Source organism: Microcebus murinus, chromosome X (assembly GCF_040939455.1).
Source record: "Microcebus murinus isolate Inina chromosome X, M.murinus_Inina_mat1.0, whole genome shotgun sequence".
In the NCBI taxonomy this organism is placed as follows: domain Eukaryota; kingdom Metazoa; phylum Chordata; class Mammalia; order Primates; family Cheirogaleidae; genus Microcebus; species Microcebus murinus.
Window position 1 is genome coordinate 122,324,660 of NC_134136.1, and position 22,679 is coordinate 122,347,338.

Consider the following 22,679-nt stretch of genomic DNA (forward strand, 5'->3'; position numbering starts at 1 on the left):
AAAAAAAGGAATACCTCTCCTCAGGAAAAATAGAACTCTTGCCTTCATCCTGTAAAAGAATCCCAGTCAGATAAAGGAAACCAAAGACTGACACTCAACAGCAGGGATTGGCAAACTATGGCCTTCAGGCCCAAGACAGACTGTGAGCCATTTTTACATTTTTAAAGGGCTGTTTAAAAAACTAAAGAAGGCCAGGCGTGAAGGCTCATGCCGGTAATCCTAGCACTCTGGGAGGCCGAGGTGGCCAGATTGCTCAATGTCAGGAGTTCGAAACCAGCCTGAGTAAGAGCGAGACCCTGTCTCTACTATAAATACAAAGAAATTAATTGGCCAACTAACATATATAGAAAAAAATTAGCCGGGCATGGTGGCGCATGCCTGTAGTCCCAGCTACTCAAGAGGCTGAGGCAGTAGGATCTCTTGAGCCCAGGAGTCTGAGGTTGCTGTGAGCTAGGCTGATGCCACGGCACACACTCTAGCCTGGGCAACAAAGTGAGACTCTGTCTCAAAAAAAAAAAGAAAGAAAGAAAGAAAATAAAGAAAAAGAATATGTCACAGAGACCATATGTGGCCTGCAAAGCCTAAAATATTTACTATCTGTCCCTTTATAAAGTTTGCTGCCCCTTGCTCTACAGGAACCTCTCTTCTGACTGTACAGAAAAATGGCCCTTGACCTTTTATAAGACTCCCTACTCTATTACTTTGCAGGTATCACAACCCCAGAATGTTCTTCAGTGTGTATCATTGTATTTTCTTTGGTGTGTGTAAAGGTTTAAAGGTCTTGGGTCTGTTACCTTCTTGCGCTGAGACAAAAGGCATGTTCAGGTCAGAAGAGAAGGGAAGATGAGGCAGGAACTGGCGTCTTCAAGATCAAAGGGCACAGCTACTGGGTGGTGAGGCTGTCAATCTGTTTGTTAGTCAGCGATGCTGCCAGACCGCTTATCTCTCTGGCCCCAGCCTACAGCCCGGTAGGAAATGGTGGAGAATGAGAAAGGGAGATTAGAAGGACAAACCAGCCTCTTGTGGGGCTGATATTTAGACATTTAGACATGGGGTGGGAGTTACAGGGGGTAGGGCACAGGGACAGGTTCCCCTAGCCCCCAGGCACACATGCACTTACTATTACAGCTTGGGAGCAGAGGTTACTTGGAGGGGTCAGATAGTGAGACCTGCCACCCATGAGAAACTCCCTCCCCGAGTCCACTCTGGCTCTGAGCACTATTATTATCACAATTTTCCAGATGAGGAAACTGAGTACAGAGCTGTTCAGTAACTTGCCCAATGTCACATGGCTAACTCCTGTAACCTCAGTTTCCTTATCTGCAAAGCAGCCTTAATAATGGGAACTATCTCATAGAACTGTGGCTTCCAACAATGCCTATCACATAATCCTCCCTATCATTACCATGACTTGCCTCCAAGACTCCTTCCACCCCACCACCCACTTTCGTGGCAGAATTTTAATAGCTAACATTCGATGAGTGCTTCCTGTGTACCACTGTAATGAATATTAACTCAGAAAATCCTCACATTTATCATCACCATTCCCATTTTAGCTGCCACCAGCCATCGTCCAGTGTCAACCTCGCTCTAGGCCCAGCCACCAGCCCGCCCTTCTACGTCATCGTGGAGCGCCGCGCGGGAAGCCGCGGGGATAGAAGACACGCCTTCCTAACTCCCTCGCTTCCTTGCTTCCTCTCGAGACACCGCACGGTACAGTTGGCGTGGGTCCGGAGGGCTCCTACGGTGACAGGACAGAGACTGTGGGACTGCGGCTATGGTAGCCATGACGACTACGGCAGTAACTGGGGGAGGGGAGTGCTTGAGCCTGACCTCACTCACAAACGGCCGGCTGGCGCGCCCTTCACGCAGGCGCAGTGCGGCGGGCGTCACGCCCGGACGTGCCGGTCTGCGGCCCGAGAAATCGCGAGAGGTGTGGCCCGCCCGAGGGGCGCGGCCCTGCGGCATGATCCCCACTGTGGGCGGGACCTGGGCGGGCAGTAGAGAGACCCGGTCCAATGGAAAAGAGAGGCTCGGGCACCCCTGGCCCCACTGGTCGTCCGGAATTTGGCGGCGCGAGCCTGGGGCGGAGTTTGAGAAAGGGGCTGCGTCCTGTGAGTGGATCCGAAAGGATTGGCCACGTCGACAGCGGAGGCGGGCAGGGGGCGGAGGCTGGCGGAAGGTGTCTCGGGACTGGCTGAAGGGCCTCGGTGAAACGTTAAGGGTCGAGTCTGGGCAGTGGGTGGCATCTGGAGGAGGGAAAGGGGCAGTCCCGTGAGGGGCGGTATCTGGCGAAGTGAAAGGTACCGGTCCGGCCCGATAAGGGGTGGAGTTAAGTGAACGTTACGGGTGGAGTCCAGGCCAGGGCTGGGTCTGGTGGAGGGAGAGGGTAGGTGATTATCCTGAGAGATAGGCCGGAAAGGGCAAATTGTGAGGGGGTGGGGTCTGAGCGAGATTTAGAGGAATGAAAGGGTCTGGGAACTGTGCTTGGTAAAGTGGGAGGGGCGGTGATGAGCTGGAAAGGGCAGGCCCTAGAACGGACTGAATGAGCCTGGGGGCTAATTGCTCAGTGAAAAGGGTAAGACAGGGGGAAGAGAATCGTGTAAAAGGGGTGGTCCAGACGCGACCAGGTGGAATGGACACCCGAGTGGAGGGAGATGGCCTTGAGAGAGAAATTTAGAAGGTGGCTGTGGGGAATGGGATGGAATCTATTACAGGGGGCAGGGCATAGAAAGGGGCAGGAATGTGGAATCCTCAGGGCGCCCTCACCAGCCCCCTCACAACCACCTCCACCCCCCCCCCCTCAGGTCTTCAGCAGGGGCAAAGTCTTCCCAACCATGACCTCCACCGGCCAGGATTCCACCACAAACAGGCATCGAAGGAGTAGGCACAACCCCCAGTCGCCCCCTCACGATTCCAGTGTCACCTCGGTGAGGCCTTAGACCGGCCCTGAAGAGGGTGAGGGGAAAGCAAGCCGGCCATGCCCTGAACTCTGATTCTTCTCTCTGATTGGCAGAAGCGAAGCATTAAAAAGGGTGCTGTACCCCGCGCCAGCCCCAGTCTAGCAGAGGTAAAGAAGAAAGGCAAAATGAAGAAGCTGGGCCAAGTGACTGAAGAAGACCTAATCGTGGGGCTGCAAGGGATGGTGAGAGGGGCCTGGTTGTGATTTAGCCTACTGTGACTATCAAAACCTTTAGGTTTCCCACCCTGAACAGTATAAGATGCTCCCTGTGACTCAGGCCCTAAATGGATCTGTGTCTCACTTTTCTCCCCTGCAGGATCTGAACCTTGAGGCCAAGCCACTGTCTGGCACTGGCTTGGTGTTGGATGAGCAGCTAAATGAATTCTACTGCCTCTGGGATGACAGGTGAGGCCATGTCCTCCAGGCTGTCCCCAAACCACACAAATATACACACTTAGAGCTCATCAGCAAGAACAAATCCTTTCTTACACCAGTCTGGAGACTGGACGCAGATGATTTAGGGAAGTGGAGCTCAGCTTGAAAGGGTTCTTCTCATTTAGCCAACAAACATTTATATTGAGTGCCTACTATGTGTCAGGAGTTGGTGACACAAATGTGCTGATCAAGCCAGACAGCATCCCTTCTCAGGGAGCTAATTAGTGTGTAGGAAGGCAGATCATTAAGCAGCCAACAGCAGTATGAAGTGTTTAATGAAGACAGACATAAGACAGGGGATTCAAGAGTATTTAATAGAGGACACTGGACTAGCATCCAGGGTTCAGAAGCCTTCTTTGAGGAAGGGACATTTGTGCTGAAACAGAAGGATTACACCTCCCATTCACCCTACTTTACAAAAGAATCAGCAAATTCTTTTGGCTCTATGTCTGAAATGTATTCAGTATCTGACCTCTCACTACCGCCATTGCCACCACCATCATCACTCACCTAGACTTGCAGAGGCCTCCTCACTGGTCCCCTGCTCCAACCTCACCCTTATTGTCTGTTCTGCACAAAGCTGCCTTAACAAGTATATAGGAGATGATGTTCTGTTTCTTAAAGTACTTCAGGGACAGATTGTTACCCTCAAGGTAAAGTCCAAATTCTTCATTCTGCCTCAGGTTCCACGTGATCTGGCTCCACATTGCCTTTGTGACCTCATCAGCTAACCCTCCCCATCATTCACTTCACCCACACTGGTCCCCTTGTAGTCCTTCCAACATGCCAGGCACCCTCTCACCTCGGGTCTTTACCCTAGTTGATCCCTTTTCCAGAAATTTTTTTCTACCTTCTCCTCTCCCAGTTAACTCTCACATCTCAATGAAACTTTCTCAGAGAGGGCTCTGCCTGGCTACTACCCTACCCCCACACCTCATCTCAAATATTTTCCTAGCCCACGACATTGTTTGTTAATTATTATACTTAAGTGTTTATCAGTTTAGTATCTATGTTTCCTATCTCAACCTACTACTAACTCAAAATGGCAAAAGACTTCATTTATGGAGTATTCGTTTCCCGTTTATTGAGGAGCTAGTAATATAGCAGTAGGGAGCTAGGGATACAGCAGTAAACAAAACAAACAAAAACCCCTGCCTTAGGGGGAAAGGGGAAGACAAACAGTAAACAAACAAGTAAATGATACAGCATGACGGGAAGAACAGCACTAGGGAGAGGCACTAAAGGAGGAGGATAGGAGTAGAAAGTGCAATGGAGGGGACTCTTCAATTTTAAATAGGATGATCAGGGCAGGCCTCGCTGACATTTGAGCAGGGATGTGACAAGGTGAGGGAGAATGTCATGGAGACATCTGAGAGAAGAGTGTTCTAAACAGGGAGGCCACCTAAAGTCCCTGGGGCTGGCTGGAGAGTACTGGATTCAGTTGAGAACCAGGGAGGAAACCAGAGCAGGTGAAGCAAAGCCTGCTTTGGAGAGTGGTAGGTGATGGGGTCAGAGAAGTTATGGGGAACTGGTTGTTTAGGGCCTTCTGGGCATGGGGAAAACTTTGGCTTTTACTTGGAATGGGTTGGGAGCCTCAGAGGGGCATGATCTGATTACAGTTTTAACCAGTGTCTGGCTGCTGTGTGTGAAACGGCTGTTGGTGGAGCAAGGGTGGAAGCAGGGAGGCATGGGAGGAGATGACTTGGCAGCCCAGGCAGGAGGTTATGGTAGTAGCAGCAGCGGCGGTGGTGAGGAGAGAGTCAGACTCTGGAGCTGACAGGAGACAGGGCTGATGGCACAGTTTTAGGGTGAGCAGCTGTGGAAAGATGGATGTGGAAACATGGCAAGAGTGGATGTGGGCTGGGCGCAGTGGCTCACGCCTGTAATCCTAGCACTCTGGGAGGCCGAGGTGGGCGGATTGCTCAACGTCAGGAGTTCAAAACCAGCCTGAGCAAGAGCAAGACCCCGTCTCTACTATAAATAGAAGGAAATTAATTGACCAACTAATATATATGGAAAAAATCAGCTGAGCATGGTGACGCATGCCTGTAGTCCCAGCTACTCGGGAGGCTGAGGCAGTAGGATCGCTTGAGCCCAGGAGTTTGAGGTTACTGTGAGCTAGGCTGATGCCATGGCACTCATTCTAGCCTGGGCAACAAAGCGAGACTCTGTCTCAAAAAAAAAAAAAAAAAGAGTGGATGTGGTACTCCCCAGTGTCCCCATACAAATGGGTGTGACCAGGTATACCACAAGTCCCACCCTAGCTGCATCTCCCTCTCCCCAGTTTCCCTGAAGGCCCTGAGCGACTCCATGCCATCAAGGAGCAGCTGGTCCAGGAGGGCCTCCTAGATCGCTGCGTGTCCTTTCAGGTGAGTCCCCAGATGACACTCTAGGTGGAGGGCAGGGAGCTGGCAGGACCTGGGCACAGCCCGTGTCTTAGCCTGTGCCTTAGCCCTTTATTCCTCATGTCTCCTCAGGCCCGGTTCGCTGAAAAGGAAGAACTGATGTTGGTTCACAGGTGAAGGTTGGGAGCCTTGTAGGGATGGGGAGGAGGCTGCCCTGGACCAATCGGGGCAGGCTGAATGCTTTGGGAAGGAATGTCATGGACTCTGTGGCCAGCCTTGGGCAAGTTGCCAAGCCTCCCTGAATCTGTGTCATCACCTGTAACATGGGGGCTACTAAACATAAGTTCCTCAAAAGGGTTCCATGTGTCAGTTGCTTAGCATGGAGCCTGACATATCATCCACCCACAATGAGCTATCATTGTTATTACAATCTGGTCATGTGAACAGATGGTGAATGTGTGGACAGAGTGATCAGGGGTTCCCCCAAGGGTCTATAGGTACCCAGAGTAAGAGGCCTGGTGTGGTGTGGCTCAAGGAAAGGTAGCTTGGTGGGGATGGGGTTATCTGGCCTGAGCTTTAAGAGGAGAAAAAGAATATGCCAGATAAAGACAGGGGCTGAGGGAAGGGAGGAACAGATAGCTGGAACAGTCTGGCCAAAGGCCTGGAACTAGGATTTGGTGTGGCTAGAGCTAGGGAGCAAAGGATATTACTGGAACTGAGGCAGGCTAGAGAATAAACAGAGAATGTGTCCTGTATCCTGGTTGGTCCCCCAGGTTCACCGTTGGAAAGGCCTGATTTGACCAGAGTTCTGGTGTGTGGAAGGCTCAGCTGGGGAGGGGACAGGGCCCTGAATCTCATCCTTCTCTGTGTGTAGCCTAGAATACATTGATCTGATGGAGACAACCCAGTACATGAACGAGGGAGAACTCCGCACACTAGCAGACACCTATGACTCAGTTTATCTGCATCCGGTATGGATGAGAACTATGGGGGCAGGGAGTGGCAGCAATCCTGGTGTCCCCCGTGCCTATGCCCACCCCACCCTGGGGGAAGCAGCTGAGTGGATAGAGCTGCTCTCCCTCACTTCCTCTCTGGCTTTTCCCTGTCTCTCCAGAACTCATACACCTGTGCCTGCCTGGCCTCGGGCTCCGTCCTCAGGCTGGTGGATGCGGTCCTGGGGGCTGAGATCCGGAATGGCATGGCCATTGTCAGGTAGAGCCCTCCAGCATTTAACTTTATAAATTCTTTAAAAGTCTTTCTCTTGAATGTAAAATGTATTGGCATGGGTAATACATCCATGTGGTTCAAGAGTCACAGGGTACAAAAGGGAATATAATAAAGTCTCTCCCATCCTTGTTGCCCAGATACCTCCCTCTCCTAGGAGGTAGTCATTGGAACCAGTAACTTGTGTGTCTCCCACAAATAGTATTATTCAAGGAACAAATACAATATTTCATTGATTCTCAGGTGTACATCTTGAAATCCAGATGCATCTTACAAACAATGGTGTCATAGAATTTCATTAGCAGCATTTTCTGCTTTGATGTTGACATGTCCATGGTCATGGTCCATCTTATCATCATTGGCATCCTAGAATTGATGAAATGCAGAAGATAGAGTCTTTTATTCCCCCCCCCATCTTTTCAACTACACGTGATGACACTTGACACACTCTCTTCCATACCATGCATTTTTACTTGCATATCTTGGAAGGCTTTCTCTAACAGCATGTAGCTTAGACTCTGGTAGAATGCCATTGTGTAAATGCACTTTAAGTTAACCAGTCCCCTACCAATGGACATTTTAGATCTTCCCAATCACTTGTTTCAAAAACAATGCCACAGCAAATATGGTAGTACATTTATAAACATGTTATTTCACTCTTTTTGTTATACAGGTTGTGGGCTAAGTCCCCACAGCAGAATGCCTGGATATGAAAAATGTATGCACTGACAATTTTAATGAACATTTTGAAATCTCCTTTGGAGAGACAGCAGTAGATAGGGGGGCAGGGGTTTGAGGGCTACAGTTACTCAGTTCCTGGCATATTTGCTAGCATCAGCATTAGATGAGTTGGTGGCCCAGGATTAGGGCCGCCAGGGGAGAGTCCACCTCTGCAAAAGTGGACCCCCCCCCAATCTGTAGCCTTTCCTATTCTGCCTAGGCCTCCTGGACACCACGCCCAGCATAGTCTTATGGATGGGTATTGCATGTTCAACCATGTGGCTGTGGCTGCCCGCTATGCTCAAAAGAAGCACGGCATCCAGAGGTCAGCAGCAGAGGGCAAGTGTGATGAGGGTGGCCTGGGCTGCGGTATCCTAGTCTGGGCTCTTCTCCCAGATTCACCTTGATTTCCTCACAGAATCTCCTTTCTCTCCCACTCGCAGGGTCCTTATTGTGGATTGGGATGTGCATCATGGTCAAGGAACACAGTTCACCTTCAGCCAGGATCCCAGGTATACCCCAAGTCCCACTCTAAGTGCTAGACTCCCAACCACCTTGCACCCTTACAGGCCTATCCAGAAGAGTCAGCAGGGAAGAGAAGTATTCATATTCACTGGACCCACCCTGAGAGCAGGATCTGTGCTGCTCTATCTGTCTGCTGTCTCCTAATTTCATCCTGAGGCAGGGACTGTAGGGTTCCTCATTTTACAGATGTGGAACTGAGGCTTATAGGTTAAAAGGTCACCCAGAATTGGGAGAGACGGGATTTGACCCACAAATACTTGAAGATTTTGTTCATCAATTTACCCTTGAATCAGAGTGAACCTCAAATTACTACTTTATTTTTTCTCTGATTATGGCAATTCTGCAAAGTATTTGTTTTAAAAAATTAAATAATGCAGAAATGTCTAAAGCAGTGAGTTCTCCTATAATTCCCATCACCTCAAAAGTACATGCTGACAATTTAGGTTGTATCCGTACAGATTTTTTCCTATAGATGTATGAATATCCATTACCGTTGTTATTAACAACACATTGCCTGATGGAATAATCCTCCACATGTTCTTTGACAACTTGCTTTTTTCATTTAACAGCACATTGTGGACACCTCTCCATGTTAGTGCCTCTAAAAGCATCTTATTCTTCATAGTATTCCACTGTATGACTATACCTCTGGTTGCTTAACCCTGGGACATTCAAGATGTTTCCCAGTTTTTGCTATTACAGGCAATTCTGCTGTGAATAGTCTTGTAAATATCTAATTTTGTACTTCTCTGAGTATACCCGTACAATGAACTTCTAATAGTGGAGTGCTGGATCAGAGGGTCAGTGTACTTTAAAGTCTAGTATATACTTCCAGACTTCCCTCCAAGAGGGTACCAGTTTCACTTTCCCTGCAGAAAGAGCTTGAGCAAGTCCTTGCCATTAGGGGACATTGTTAAGTACAGGTTGAGTATCCTTTATCTGAAATGCTTGAGACCAGAAGTGATTCAGATTTTGGATTTTTTCTGATTTGAGAATATTTGCATTATATTTACCAGTTGAGCATCCCTAATCCAAAAATCCAAAATCTGAAGTGCTCTAGTGAGCATTTCCTTTAAGCCTAATGTCAGCACTCAAAAAGTTTTAGATTTTAGAGCATTTTGGATTTTGCATTTTCAGATTAAGGATGCTCACCTGGGTCTGTGGGACTGGGATCCCGATCCAGGAGAAGTTTCTCCAGGCACCTCACTTGGGTCCCTTGGGTCCAGAATAAAATTTTAAAAAAAGAAAAGAAAAAGAAAAAAGAAAAAAAAAGGATGCTCACCTGTAGTTGTTGTTTTATCCAGCCTTCTATCCAAATGACTGCAGAGAATCCACTTTTCCTCTTTCTCCGTAGATTCTGAGCTCCCGTGGCCCCTTATTCAATCTAGTTTGGTCATTCTTTAGAGATTGCCTTATTGTTTCCAGCATTCCAGTTGCTTTTCATTCCTTTCTGAGTAATCTGTTTTTCTCTCTGCAAGGGTTTAGGTTCTTCTCTTTATCCCTGGTCTTAAACTTTCACCCCAACTCCCTCATTCTGCCTAACAGTGGGTAGATATTTTACATCTGAAAACTTATGCCTTTCTTAAATCCTTGGAAGTTTCCTTCTATTGGATCTTTGAAAATTTCTTCTCCTTTGTTTTCTCTATTTTCTCTCTTTCTAGGATTCCTCTTAGTTAGATGTTAGACCTCCTGGGTTGATCTTCTGTGTCTCCTACTTTTAATCTTGTGTTTTCCTTTTGCTCTGTGTCCTGGGAGGTTTCTTCAACTTTATCTTTAAGCCTTTCTGTTGAATTATGTATTCAAACATTCTTTTAATCTCTAAAAGCACTTTCTTCCTCTCTTTCTATGCCCTGTCATTCCTGATCTTGTTTTTATATAGTACTAATTAGAAGTGCTTTAAGTTTCTTCTCTTCTCTGAATTCTGTCTTTATTCTGAGACCGGTTGAATTGTTTTATCTTGGTCCTTCTCTTTCATGCTGGTGGTTTTCCTGAAATGTCTAGCAATCCTTATTTGGCTGTTTATACCCAAGAATAAAGAACTGTTGTAGGAGGCTGTCATGGGACTACTGTGCTGTGGTGTGTGTTGGTATGTTTTCCTGAAAGGCATTTCCCCAGAATGGGGATAGGGAATGTTCCCTGACAGGTCTCCACTTTAGAGAGTGTGGGCAAGGACCTGGGCATTAGATGGGATCCTGCCAAATGCCAGAAAAAGGGAGCCTCTTCTTTGGGGTGACCTCTCTTTTCCCTCAGCCTTCGCAAAAATGTGTCTGTTTAACTTATCTTTTCCAATCTAGCTTTGGGCTTTTTTGTCATCTCTACTGTTTTATTGTGGGTTTTTTATTCTTCATTAATTTTTCTGGTTTTGTCCTTATTGTTTCCTCTTCTGTTTTTGTTTGTTTGTTTGTTTGTTGATTGGTTGGTTTTGTGTGGGATTTTTTTGAGACAGAGTCTCACTTTATTGCCTGGGGTAGAGTGCAGTGGTGTCATCATAGCTCACTGCAACCTCAAATAAGCAATCCTCCTGTCTTGGCCTCCTGAGTAGCTGGGACTACAGTCATACGCACCATGCCCAGCTAAGTTTTCTATCTTTTATAAAGACAGGGTCTCACTATGTTCCTTGGGCTGGTCTCAAACTCCTGGCCTCAGCCTCCCAAAGTGCTAGAATTACAGGTGTGAGCCACTGCGCCTGGCTTCTGATCTTTATTTTGTTCATTTCTGAATTTTGGAATTGAATGCTTCAACATAAATCAATTCTTGTTTCATCTATACCTTCACCCAATGCCCTCCACCTGTTTCATGTTGAAGTTAATCCTAAATATCATATAATTTCTTCTGTAAATATTCCAGAATGCATCTGTAAATATAAGGACACTTTTTCAAAAAGCATTACCAGAATAATGTGGTGTCTGTCTCTTTAAAAAAAGAGAGAGCATTACTTCAGTATCATACCTGAGAAAATTAATAAAAATCATTAATATCATTAATTGTTTTTGTTTTAATAAGTGCTACAACTGTGTGTTCTTCTGTGGATACACTATTGACTACATACATGGATATGAAGAATTGTGAATATATTCAAACAACCTTCCTTGTGAATAAGAATGTATAAATGAAAAATAAATCTATTTATGCCCTGGATCTCCCAGCTCTCCATCTCTTAGTCTCTTAAGGCCAGCAGCAGGGAGACAAATTGGACAGTCCTTAAAATGCTATTATAAAGACAAGAAAAATAGGTGAACTAAAACTAAGTAGTTAAAAGCAGCAAGCAAGTTTGGTGAATTGGTCAATCAGTGAATTGGCTCTTCAGAATGGATTTGGTGTGTACTGACCTGGATCTGTGCTTGATTTCTCCAGAAGGAAAACCTCAGGTGATCTTGGGTGCTCCCTCCTCCTGCTCAGCATGGGACAGGGGCCCCTGAAGCCTCAAAGTCTACTTCCAGAAATTCGTTGATATCTCTTGTTGTCTGACATCCTTTTCTCCTATTCTCTTTCTGGGTTGATACTTGTTTAAAATTCCTTTATTGGCTTTCGACTGGGGTGGTAGAAGGGCAAGGAGGTAAACCTGTGCTATCAATCTACCATTTCACTCAAAGTTGGTCAAACTTTTTAAAAAATCCCCTTTAGTTTGTTTTATAAACTTAGTTTCCTTGGGTGCTAGTTCTTCTGGTTAACTCTGGTGGTTCACTGTTCAAATGTTTCAAACTTCTTCAAATGTTTTAGTTATTCCTTTCTTCCCTTGATGATAATTTTTATGTCCTACTGTGTATCTCTCTTCCTCTAATGGTTTAAAACTAATATTTGTCTACCAGTATAAAAAATAATATAACCATCCCCCACCCACTCAAGACCAGAGTTTTCACGTGTTTCATTCCCCAATTCCAAGCTATTTTTCCTCAATTTTAAGAATCCTTTTATATCAATTACATTAAATTTCACAACTACATTGTGAACATTTATTAAAATGTGACTCTTAAAGTTTGTTTAAATTCATTGTTTTCCACTATTTCTTGCATTTTCCTAAAAAAGAAAAAAGCTGCCTTAGATCCTTTCTAGAAGAAGGTGAGGGATAGATGAACAGATGGATGGATGGATGGATGGATGGATGGATGGATGGATGGATGGATGGATAGACAGATGGACTGATGAAAGATAAGTTACTCATTTTGCTTCCCCCCCCATCAGAATTAAGTCCTCCCACAACCCCCTGCTGGGCTTTCTATCAAAACATGTACATCATATCCTTTCAGTATCTGTTTTGCATGTCAGTCCCTCTCACCCCCCTGAGTACTCCCTCTCTCACCTATAAAATAGAAGAAGTAGTAGAGGTGGCCTGCAAGGCATTAGGGAGAAGAAACTGCCCCCTCACTGGCTTTATGGCAGCCCCAGCCAGCATCCACTTCAGCTCCACACACAGAAGTCTTACCCCAGCCCCTGGGTCTCCCCACTTCCTTCAGGGAAATCACTAAGCTCCCCAGCCTCACTTGAGGCTCTTTTCAGCCTTAGACTCCCCCCAGATAAGAGCCCCATACCCCATGTGGGCCTGCAATGTCACAGGGTTTGTCCTCCTATTACTGCCTTGGTCACAGGGGCAGGTGGTGGGCAGACATGATCTACAGTACTCCACAGGGTCAGGAGCCCCCAGGGGCTGGTACAGATCCAAGAGCTGAGCCTAGAATTGAGTGGGCACCAAGGGGGCAGTGATGTTTGCTGAGGGAGGGGTTCTGGTGGGAGACCAGATGAATGAGTGAGTAAGGTAATAGATAAATAAATGGAAGAATTAATGAATGGGAAGATGAATAAATTTGGTGACTGAATAGAAAAGTAATAGAAGAATGGATGTGGCCTGGCACAGTGGCTAACACCTATAATCCTACCAGTCTGATTGGCCAAGGTGAGAGGATCGCTTGAGGTCAGGAGTTCGAGACCAGCCTAAGCAATATAGTGAGACCCCCGTCTCTACAAAAAATACAAAAATGAGCCGGGTGTGGTGGCACACCCTTGTAGCTTCCAGGTACTCAGGAGGCTGAGGCAGGAGGATCAGTTGAGCCCAGCAGTTTGAGGTTGCAGTGAGCTATTATGATGCCACGGCACTCCATCCAGCCTGAGTGACAGACAGAGTAAGACTGTCTCAAAAAAAAAAATGAAGAAGAATGGATGTAGGAATTAAAGGATTAATGGGGAGGGTGGGCATGGTGGCTCACACCTGTAATCATAGCACTCTGGGAGGCTGAGACAGGAGTATCGCTTTATGTCAGGAGTCAAGACCAGCCTGGGCAAGAGCGAGACCCCGTCTCTACAGAAAATAGAAAAATTAGCTGGCATGGTGACGTGCACCTATAGTCCCAGCTACTCAGGGGGCCAAGGCAGGAGGATCACTTGAGACCCCAGGAGACTGAGGTTGCAGTGAGCTATGATGATACCACCGCACTCTAGCCTAGGTGATAGAGTGAGACTCTGTCTCAAAAAAGAAAAAAGGATTAATGAGGAAATTAATGAATGAGTGGTTAAATCCAGAAAAACAAGTGGTTGAGTAAACTTGCGGCTATGTATTGGGGGTATCTGGGGGTATTGCCTCTCTTTTCCAACTCCCTGAACTTTTTTTTTTCTCTGTCCCCAGTGTCCTCTATTTCTCCATCCATCGCTATGAGCAGGGTAGGTTTTGGCCCCATCTTAAGGCCTCTAACTGGTCCACCACAGGTTTTGGCGAAGGCCAAGGATACACCATCAATGTGCCTTGGAACCAGGTCAGTACCCATCCTCTGCCCCCAAAGTGAGGCCCAGCCCTGCCCTCCCATTGGCTTGAGACAAGCAGCTGAATATCCTCCATCATGCCTCTGTGTCTGCAGGTGGGGATGCGGGATGCTGACTACATTGCCGCTTTCCTGCAGATCCTGCTGCCAGTCACCCTTGAGGTCCTGAGGGTCTGGGGTGTATTGGGGGGAGAGGTGCTGTTGAGGGATGGGCCATGAAGGCAGGTAGCCTCATATAGTCCATTCCCCCCTCAGTTCCAGCCTCAGCTGGTTCTGGTGGCTGCTGGATTTGATGCCCTCCAAGGGGACCCCAAGGTAAGGCAGGCTCCTCAGGATGGTGGGTGGGCAGAAGGGGCTGCACAGAGCCAGGCTGACTCTCCATGTCCACCCAGGGAGAGATGGCTGCCACTCCGGCAGGGTTTGCCCAGCTAACCCACCTGCTCATGGGTCTGGCAGGAGGCAAGCTGATCCTGTCCCTGGAGGTGAGTGACTCACCTTCGTCTCTCAGCCTGTGGATCCTGGAGGGCTTAAGAACAGAGCTTTCAAGTCCAACAGGATTTCCTGGCCCAGCATTTCACTTACTAGCTGAACAACCTTGCATTAGTCATTTCACTTCTTTGTGCCTCTGCTTTCCTTCTGTAAAACGGGCATAATCATAATAGTAATCACCTCATATCATTGTCCACTGAATTAAATGAGATCACCCTCTAAGTTCCTTGTTGCTTGACATGTAGCATGCACCCTAGTATTATTTTATTATTATTGTCATGATTGTGATCCTTATTCTTCTTCCTTGGTAACATCTTGTCCTTTCCTGACCCCCATCACAACTCCTTCCCCTAGGGTGGCTACAACCTCCGCTCACTGGCTGAGGGTGTCAGTGCCTCGCTCCACACCCTCCTGGGAGACCCTTGTCCCATGCTGGAGTCCCCTGGTGCCCCCTGCCCGAGGTGAGCCCAACTGGAGGAAGGGAACAGCGGGAGCCTCACTGCCCACCCAGGGGCCATTTCATCACACTTTCCCCTGCCCTGCCCCCCCAGTGCCCAGGCTTCCCTTTCCTGCGCTCTGGAAGCCCTCGAGCCCTTCTGGGAAGTCCTTGTGAGACCAGGTAGGAAATGGGGAAAAGGACATGGAATGAGCTGTGGGAAGAGACTGTCTTCCTGACCCCTGTGACTTTCCTGGGCCACCTTGATACTGAAGGGTCAGGCTCTCTCTCTCCCTGGGCCCATGTTCCAGGCCTCCCACCCCTTTTTTTTGTTTGGGTCACCTGAGTTCCAGAGTATTATGGGGATGCAGATAGAGAGAGTAGTGTGAATATGACTTCCCCTTGTAGCTGAGCCCATTGAGGAGGACAACGTAGAGGAAGACGACATGGAGGAGAACGAGGAGGAAGGACCTTGGGAGCCCCCTGTGCTCCCAATCCTGACATGGCCGGTGCTGCAGGCCCGCACAGGGCTGGTCTATGACCAACACATGATGAGTCACTGCAACTTATGGGACAAGTAGGCAGCCAGAGGGCCAGATAAGTGGGTGTGGGGGGTTCCTCCCTCTGCAGGCACTAAGCCCCTTCCTCTGGTTTGCCCCTACTGCTAGCCACCACCCCGAGATGCCCCAGCGCATCTCACGTATCATGTGCCGCCTGGAGGAGCTGCACCTTGTTGGGCGCTGCCTCACCCTGCCCGTGCGCCCTGCCACCAACGCTGAGCTGCTCACCTGCCACAGGTCACAGCCCCCTATGCCTACGGTGGGTGGGCTCCTCGGGCTGTGAATGGGGTCTCAGGGGCTGTAGCCCGGGTTCCCCTCCTGGGAGGGGGAGCTACTGCCGGACAGAGGTGGGGCCGAGCCTTCTTACTTGGCTGGGTGCCCTCTCTGTGACTCCAGTGCTGAGTACGTGGGTCGTCTCCGGGCCACAGAGAAGATGAAATCCCGGGAGCTGCACCGTGAAAGCTCCAACTACGACTCTATCTACATCTGCCCCAGCACCTTTGCCTGTGCGCAGCTGGCTGCCGGCGCCGCCTGCCGCCTGGTGGAGGCTGTGCTCTCAGGAGAGGTGTGTCCTCTGGGGTGGGGTGTGGGCCTGGGGAGAGGAGGTCGGGGTGAATGGGAAGAAAGGGCCACTTCCTGCTCATGGAGGCTCTGATAGAGCCAGGCAGAACCTGAGAAAAGAGGGTATGGGGAAGGGTCTCTGCTGCCTGGGAGAGGCAGGGGGCGCTAGCAGCTGGGAAAGTAGTAGAGGGGACAAGAGAGAGAAGAGAAGAAAGGAGGCCCTGCATTGCACGAGGGCAGGCAGTCCGATCTTCACTTTCCACTCCTCCCCAGGTTTTGAATGGTATTGCTGTGGTGCGCCCCCCAGGACACCACGCCGAGCAGGACGCAGCCTGTGGTTTCTGCTTTTTCAACTCTGTGGCTGTGGCTGCCCGCCATGCCCAGGCCATCAGTGGGCGTGCCCTGCGGTAAGGGCTCCCTGGGGACCCCCAAATTCTGATCCTTGTGGGAACCTGGACTCCTCCCCCCCCAAAAAAAAAAACAAACATGCTTAGTCAGCAGTCCCTGTGGCACAGCCTCCGGGACTTCCTCCAGAAATGAGCAAGGGTCCAGTCACCCAGCACTTATCCAGAAAAGGACCATGGATGGAGCCTCTCAGTGCTTACCCAGATAGAACCCCTAGGTTGTGGCACCCAGGCACTTATAAAACAGGGTCCAGGGTCCCCCTCAACATGTCTGGCCTCCGACAGAGCCCAGGTCCAGTCCCCAGTGCTTATTCCAAAAGACTCAGGATCCAACCCCCGGCAATAGCCACTCAGCACTTGCTCTGAGCACTTGAGCAGGAATGCTCAGGCCCTCAGGACTCAGGATCAAGCTTTATCCTTAACTGATAGGACCCAGAAGCCTGATACCCAGCGCTTTCCCAAGAGACCCAGAGTCCTGCCACCCAGCAATAAGTGCCCCTGCAGACCCCAGGGGTCTAGCCCCAGCCCTCTCCCAGGGGGCAAGTGTCCTGGGTTACCGAGGAACTGTCCCCTCCCCAGGATCCTGATTGTGGATTGGGATGTCCATCATGGTAATGGAACTCAGCACATGTTTGAGGATGACCCCAGGTGAGGGGCTGGGGCTGGGGGCAAGGGTGTGGTTAGGGAGGTGGGTGAGCCATGCCTCAGGGATGCCGGGGGCCCCTAACCAGCCATGGCCCCCTTCCCACCCCATCTCTGGCAGTGTGCTATACGTGTCCCTGCACCGCTATGACCATGGCGCCTTCTTCCCCATGGGGGATGAGGGCGCCAGCAGCCAGATAGGCCGGGCTGTAGGCACAGGCTTCACTGTCAACGTGGCCTGGAATGGGCCCCGCATGGGTGACGCTGACTACCTGGCTGCCTGGCATCGTCTGGTGCTTCCCATTGCCTACGAGGTATGGCTCAGGATGAATGTGATAGTCTCGTGCGCGTGGCAGCATGTGCCTGCCTCCTCAACCCTGTGTGCATCTGACTGCTAAGTGACTGATCATATGAGACAGCCTGTGGGTGGCTGTAGTGATGGCTGTCAGGGCAGGCAGTTGACTGTGATGGCCTTGTATATTTGTCTGACTGTGCACAGGTGGCCGGGACAGCCTTCTGTGTACATGGAACTGTATATGCAAATGACTACATCTTGTGGGTGCAACAATGTGTATGTGTCCACTGTGACTGTGTGGTGATGGCATGTGTATGATTGTGACTGTGCATGGTGGCTGTGGATCATTGTCCCCTCTGAGAAAGTGTGTGTGTGTGTGTGTATGCATGACTAGTATAGATGTGTAGTCCTGGTTTGTATGGGACTGTGATTGTGTGGGGATATGTGTGGCTATATGTGACCATCTTCTCTGTTTATGGCAATTGTGTTGTCATCTTCTGTTATGGAAATGTGCATGTGCCTCTCTTTGGTACTGTGTATATAAAGCCCTGTATCTTGTGTGTGTGTCTCACAATTGACTCGGGGGTGTGTGTGTGAGGACATATCTCCCTTTTCTCACGTCACTATCTCTTGACATTGGGGTCTCTACGTCTCACGTCTCATAACTGTTTTATGTCCCTGTCTGTCCATTTCTAGTGTCTCCAACTCTCTGAGTCTGTTTTGTGTGTCCATGTTTCTGTTTCTTGTGTTTCCCTTTCTTCCCCTCATTATGTTCAGGTCTCTGGTCTTGTGTCTCTATTTCTCTGACCTGCATCTCCATGTCTTCATTTATCCTTGTCTCCCTGTTCCTAGGTCTCCACCACTTCCTGCCCACCATAGCCCCTACCCTCACGCCTTTGCATCTCTTCTCTCCCTGCCTTAGTTTAACCCAGAACTGGTGCTGGTCTCTGCTGGCTTTGATGCTGCATGGGGGGACCCCCTGGGGGGCTGCCAGGTGTCACCTGAAGGTTATGCCCACCTCACCCACCTGCTGATGGGCCTTGCCAATGGCCGCATTATCCTTGTCCTAGAGGTAACTTTCTCTCAGTCCCTCTTCCTGTGATAGGAGGGTAGTTTGGAAAAGTTGGAAAAAGTATGGAAAAGTTGGTTCCATCACTCAGGGCAGTTTCCAAAAATTTCCTTTGAGTGTCTCTACCTGGATTGTTGGCACATACTAGGCATTAATAATAATACCAGCTTTAATAATAATTAACAGCTTTAATCAAGGGCTCACTGTGTGCGAGGCACTCTTCTCAGCACTTTATATGTATTATTAATTCATTCTCTTGGCAAAGCAGCCTTCCCAGCAGGGTCTGCTTACCTCATCATTTTCCTCTCTTAAGATTAGGGAAACAAGCCCAGAGCAACATAGTGACTAGCATGGTCACTCATTTACTAATGGCAGAGCCAGGGCTTGAACCCCTGCAGCCTGGCTCCAGGGTCTGTGCTTTTTATTGCTACCTAACAAGTTCCAGAGACACAGTAAATTCACTGACCTTTTGTAAATGACTCAGTACCCTGTCCCCTGTGCCTCAGTTTCCTTGTCTGTAAGATGGGGCTTGATAACCATGGAGGAGTACCTGACATATGGTAAGCCCTGTGCAAATGCTGGGTCTCGTTACTGTTACACATTGTTCAGACATTAATTTAACCCTCTCAGCCCAGGTTCAGACCCCCAGTGCTGCCTCTTCAGCTGTTGTGACCTTAAACAAGTCATCTAACCACTCTGAGCCTTGGTTTATTGTAAAAAGACAGGTTCCTATGGAGTGTGGAAAAGGTCAGGACAGGAGTCTGGGAAGAGAGAAAGACCAGTTGTTCCTGCACTGGGTCAGGGCAAGGGCTTTTGTATGGGTTCACAGTAGACATCTTGTGCATGTCAGGTCAGTGGTTACTGTATGGTGTGAAGCCAGAGGTTGCAGGACAGTGTGAAGACAGATTTCTGTATGGCGTGAAAGCAAGTGCCTGTACGGATTGAGCACCTGTGGTTGTGAGGATTAAGCGCATTAGTATTCATGAAGTACTTAAAATAGGGTCTGGGACACAGCAAACAATTAATGTCAGCTGTTACTAATGCTATATCAGGCCGGGTGCGGTAGCTCACGCTTGTAATCCTAGCATTCTGGGAGGCCAAGGTGGGCGGATTGCTCGAGGTTAGGAGTTCGAAATCAGCCTGAGCAAGAGCGAGACCCCGTCTCTATTATAAATAGAAAGAAATGAATTGGCCAACTAATATATGTAGAAAAAATTAGCCGGGTATGGTGGCGCATGCCTGTAGTCCTAGCTACTCGGGAGGCTGAGGCAGAATTGCTTGAGCCCAGGAGTTTGAGGTTGCTGTGAGCTAGGCTGACACCACGGCACTCACTCTAGCCTGGGCAACAAAGCAAGACTGTCTCAAAAAATTTTTTTTAAATAAAAAAAAAAAAACTAATGCTATATCAGCATTGTTACCTTGCACTTTACATCACAATCTACCTCCCCACAACCACCACCTCACAAAACAGGTGCTGCCCATCTGACAGGTGTTTCCCATCTAACAGGTGTTTCTACTTGCGTGTTCCCAGTACTTCCCACCACTCCAGACTCCAGACTTGCAGGGCTGGGGGTGGGGGGAATTGAGGAGGCAGGACATCTCGCCCTCCAAATTCCCTGATGAACCCCCACCACCCCTTTCCCTCCCCTTTTCCTTAACAAAGGGTGGCTATAACCTGACATCCATCTCTGAGTCCATGGCTGCCTGCACCCGCTCCCTCCTTGGAGACCCACTACCCCTGTTGGCCCTGTCACGGCCCCCATTATCAGGGGCCCTGGCCTCAATCACTGAGACCATCCAAGTCCATCGCAGATACTGGCGCAGCTTGCGGGTCACAAGTGAGTGAATGTGGGGAATTGGGGGGGGGGATCCAGGGAAGGAGGCAGGAAAGGGGATAGCGCCCACACTCAAGGATCTCCCTCCATGGTTCCAGAAGTAGAAGACAAGGAGGCACTCTCCAGTTCTAAGTCAGTCACCAAGAAGGCACCCCAACCAGCCAATCCTGGGCCAGCTGAGGGGATGACCACACCAGAAGAGAAAGTTCTGGAAGCAGGCATGGGGACAGCCACCCCAGCATTATCTGCGGAAGAGTCCACCCCAGGCCAGACCAAGTCAGAGATAGCTGTGGTGGTGCTCACTCAGGACCAGTCCTCAGAGGCAGCCAAGGGGAGAGCTGGGCTGGGCCAGACCACTGCAGAGCAGGCTGTGGGGGGAGCCACTCTGGACCAGACCACCTCGGAGGAGACTGTGGGAGGAGCCACACTGGGCCAGACCACCTTAGAGAAGGCTGTTGGGGGAGTCACGCTGGACCAGGCTACCTCAGAGGAGGCTGTAGGAGGAGCTTCGCTAGACCAGACCACCTCAGAGGCAGCCATGGAGGGAGCCACTCTGGACCAGACCACCTCAGGGGAGGCTATGGGGGGTGCCCAACTGATCCAAACTCCTCTAGCCTCATGCAGAGACAGCCAGAACCCCCCAACTGCACCTGTGCAGGGGGCCACACCCCAGATATCCCCCAGTAAGCTGATTGGGAGCCTCAGGACCTTGGAACTAGGCAACAAATCTCAGGTAAGGCCCACCACACCCAGGAAGGGGGAAGAAGGGGCCCAAATCGGGCCTTTCTGATACATCTTGTGCTCCTTGTGTCCAGGAGGACCCAGACTCTCAGACCCCAGAAGAGGAGAGCATACTTGGAGAGGCAGCTGGAGGTCAGGACATGGATGATTTGATTCTGATGCAGAGATCTGGGAACCTTACTGACACTGATCAGGTGAGCTCAAGGAGAGGCTGGAACTATGGCTTCCTTCTCTTGCCCATTTGTGTCTCCATGTAGGAGCATGTGATGTAGGAACATGGAATGGGGAGATGGTGTCCCCAGCTTACTTAGTTTCACCCACCACAGGCCATGTTTTATGCAGTGACACCACTGCCCTGGTGTCCCCATTTGGTGGCAGTATGCCCCATACCTGCAGCAGGCCTGGATGTGACTCAACCTTGTGGGGACTGTGGATCACTCCAGGAAAATTGGGTGTGTCTGTCTTGCTATCAGGTATGGAGCAGAGGAAGGGTATGGGGTAAGGTTGGCCCGTGAGCAGACTACAGGTGGGTGCTGACCCCCACCTGACATTTACACCCCAACCTCAGGTCTACTGCGGTCGTTACATCAATGGCCATATGCTTCAACACCACGGAGACACTGGACACCCGCTGGTTCTCAGCTACATTGACCTGTCTGCCTGGTGTTACCATTGTCAGGCCTATGTCCACCACCAGGTGGGCCCTGGACAGACCCTTTAACATGCACACACTCACCCCTACATGCCCCTTCTCTGATGGGATAAGGGGAGAACTCGGACCCCTCTGTATGGCTGCCTCGTGTGATTATTTTGTATGGGGCAGGGGCTGTGGGCTAGTCTAGGAGCCAGAGTGGTTGGGGCCTAGAGTGGGGGCAGCCTTCTGTCCCAGGTCAAGGGGTCCTCACTCTCTCTCACCTACCCTGTTCTTGCCTCCTCCTCAGGCTCTCCTAGATGTGAAGAACATCGCCCACCAGAACAAGTTTGGGGAAGACATGCCCCACCCACACTAAACCCCAGACCACTGCGCTCTCTCTTCTCTACCTCCTGAGGCCCAAGATAGACCAGCTATAGTTCATTCCAACCTGACCCTTGGATGAGGGGTAGCTTCCCACTCCATTCCATCCTGAATATCCTTTGCAACTCCCGAGAGTGCTTATTTAAGTGTAAATACTTGTAAGAGGACTACACTGATCACTTGGGTGATCAGTTGTAGATCTGTCCGTGCCCACTACCTGCTTGAGGGATACCACTACTCCTTCCAAGAATGAAAGGGGAGCAGCTCAGTGGCCCCAAGAGGGGGATGATATCATGAGGGTAACATTGGAGGGAGGGGGGTCAACTGGCAGGTATGGCAGGGTTACATATGTAATAAAGGATGACCTGTTAAAAACCTGAAGTCTTTTAACTTTGAGTAGGTGGAGAACCCCACATCCCTGGCCAGTCAGGCTGATGAGTAATGAAGGAATACAGGAGTGGGTCTTATCAGGTTACCCCCCTGCCCATCCACTGCCCCAAAAGCTAACTGAAAATAGAGCAGGCAGCTTGCCTGGTTCTCCTGGCAATAAAACAGTAGAATCCTTGAGGAAATGAGTGATTGTTTTAGAAATAGGGGCCTCACAGCCAGTCCCAGCCACACCCTAGGCTGAGAAGACAAGGAAACTAGCAGGAAGTAGCCTCACCAGGCCT

The 22,679-nt window shown here is 49.5% G+C and overlaps 1 protein-coding gene across 7 annotated transcripts; it reads left to right on the top strand.

The window, feature by feature from the left end:
* The first annotated feature begins 1,624 nt into the window (after positions 1 to 1,624).
* Positions 1,625 to 22,383, top strand: HDAC6 (histone deacetylase 6). 7 transcript variants are annotated; one of them, XM_012738021.3, is made up of 29 exons: positions 1,625 to 1,713; positions 2,808 to 2,930; positions 3,017 to 3,145; positions 3,279 to 3,367; positions 5,682 to 5,766; positions 5,875 to 5,915; positions 6,617 to 6,713; positions 6,857 to 6,954; positions 7,907 to 8,011; positions 8,130 to 8,198; positions 13,829 to 13,955; positions 14,058 to 14,123; positions 14,217 to 14,276; positions 14,354 to 14,443; positions 14,805 to 14,911; positions 15,002 to 15,069; positions 15,295 to 15,463; positions 15,555 to 15,683; positions 15,843 to 16,011; positions 16,281 to 16,414; positions 16,991 to 17,059; positions 17,175 to 17,367; positions 18,271 to 18,420; positions 20,081 to 20,255; positions 20,351 to 20,985; positions 21,068 to 21,187; positions 21,320 to 21,466; positions 21,562 to 21,690; positions 21,935 to 22,383. In XM_012738021.3, the coding sequence occupies exons 2-29, from the start codon at positions 2,838 to 2,840 to the stop codon at positions 22,001 to 22,003; spliced, it is 3,612 nt and encodes a 1,203-aa protein (XP_012593475.1). In that variant the 5' UTR covers positions 1,625 to 1,713; positions 2,808 to 2,837; the 3' UTR covers positions 22,004 to 22,383. The 7 variants fall into 7 exon arrangements, with proteins under 7 accessions (XP_012593475.1, XP_012593474.1, XP_075855640.1 ...); XM_012738020.2 differs by lacking the exon at positions 1,625 to 1,713 and adding an exon at positions 2,131 to 2,217; XM_012738019.3 differs by lacking the exon at positions 1,625 to 1,713 and adding an exon at positions 2,150 to 2,303.
* Positions 22,384 to 22,679: the final 296 nt, after the last annotated feature.

Excerpts from the sequence above, each read along its gene's own strand:
- HDAC6 (XM_012738021.3), top strand. The coding sequence starts at position 2,838 with ATGACCTCCACCGGCCAGGATTCCACCACAAACAGGCATCGAAGGAGT. Across the intron at positions 14,912-15,001 it reads CCTGGTGCCCCCTGCCCGAG|TGCCCAGGCTTCCCTTTCCT; the intron begins GTGAGCCCAACT and ends CTGCCCCCCCAG. Across the intron at positions 21,188-21,319 it reads ACCTTACTGACACTGATCAG|GCCATGTTTTATGCAGTGAC; the intron begins GTGAGCTCAAGG and ends CACCCACCACAG.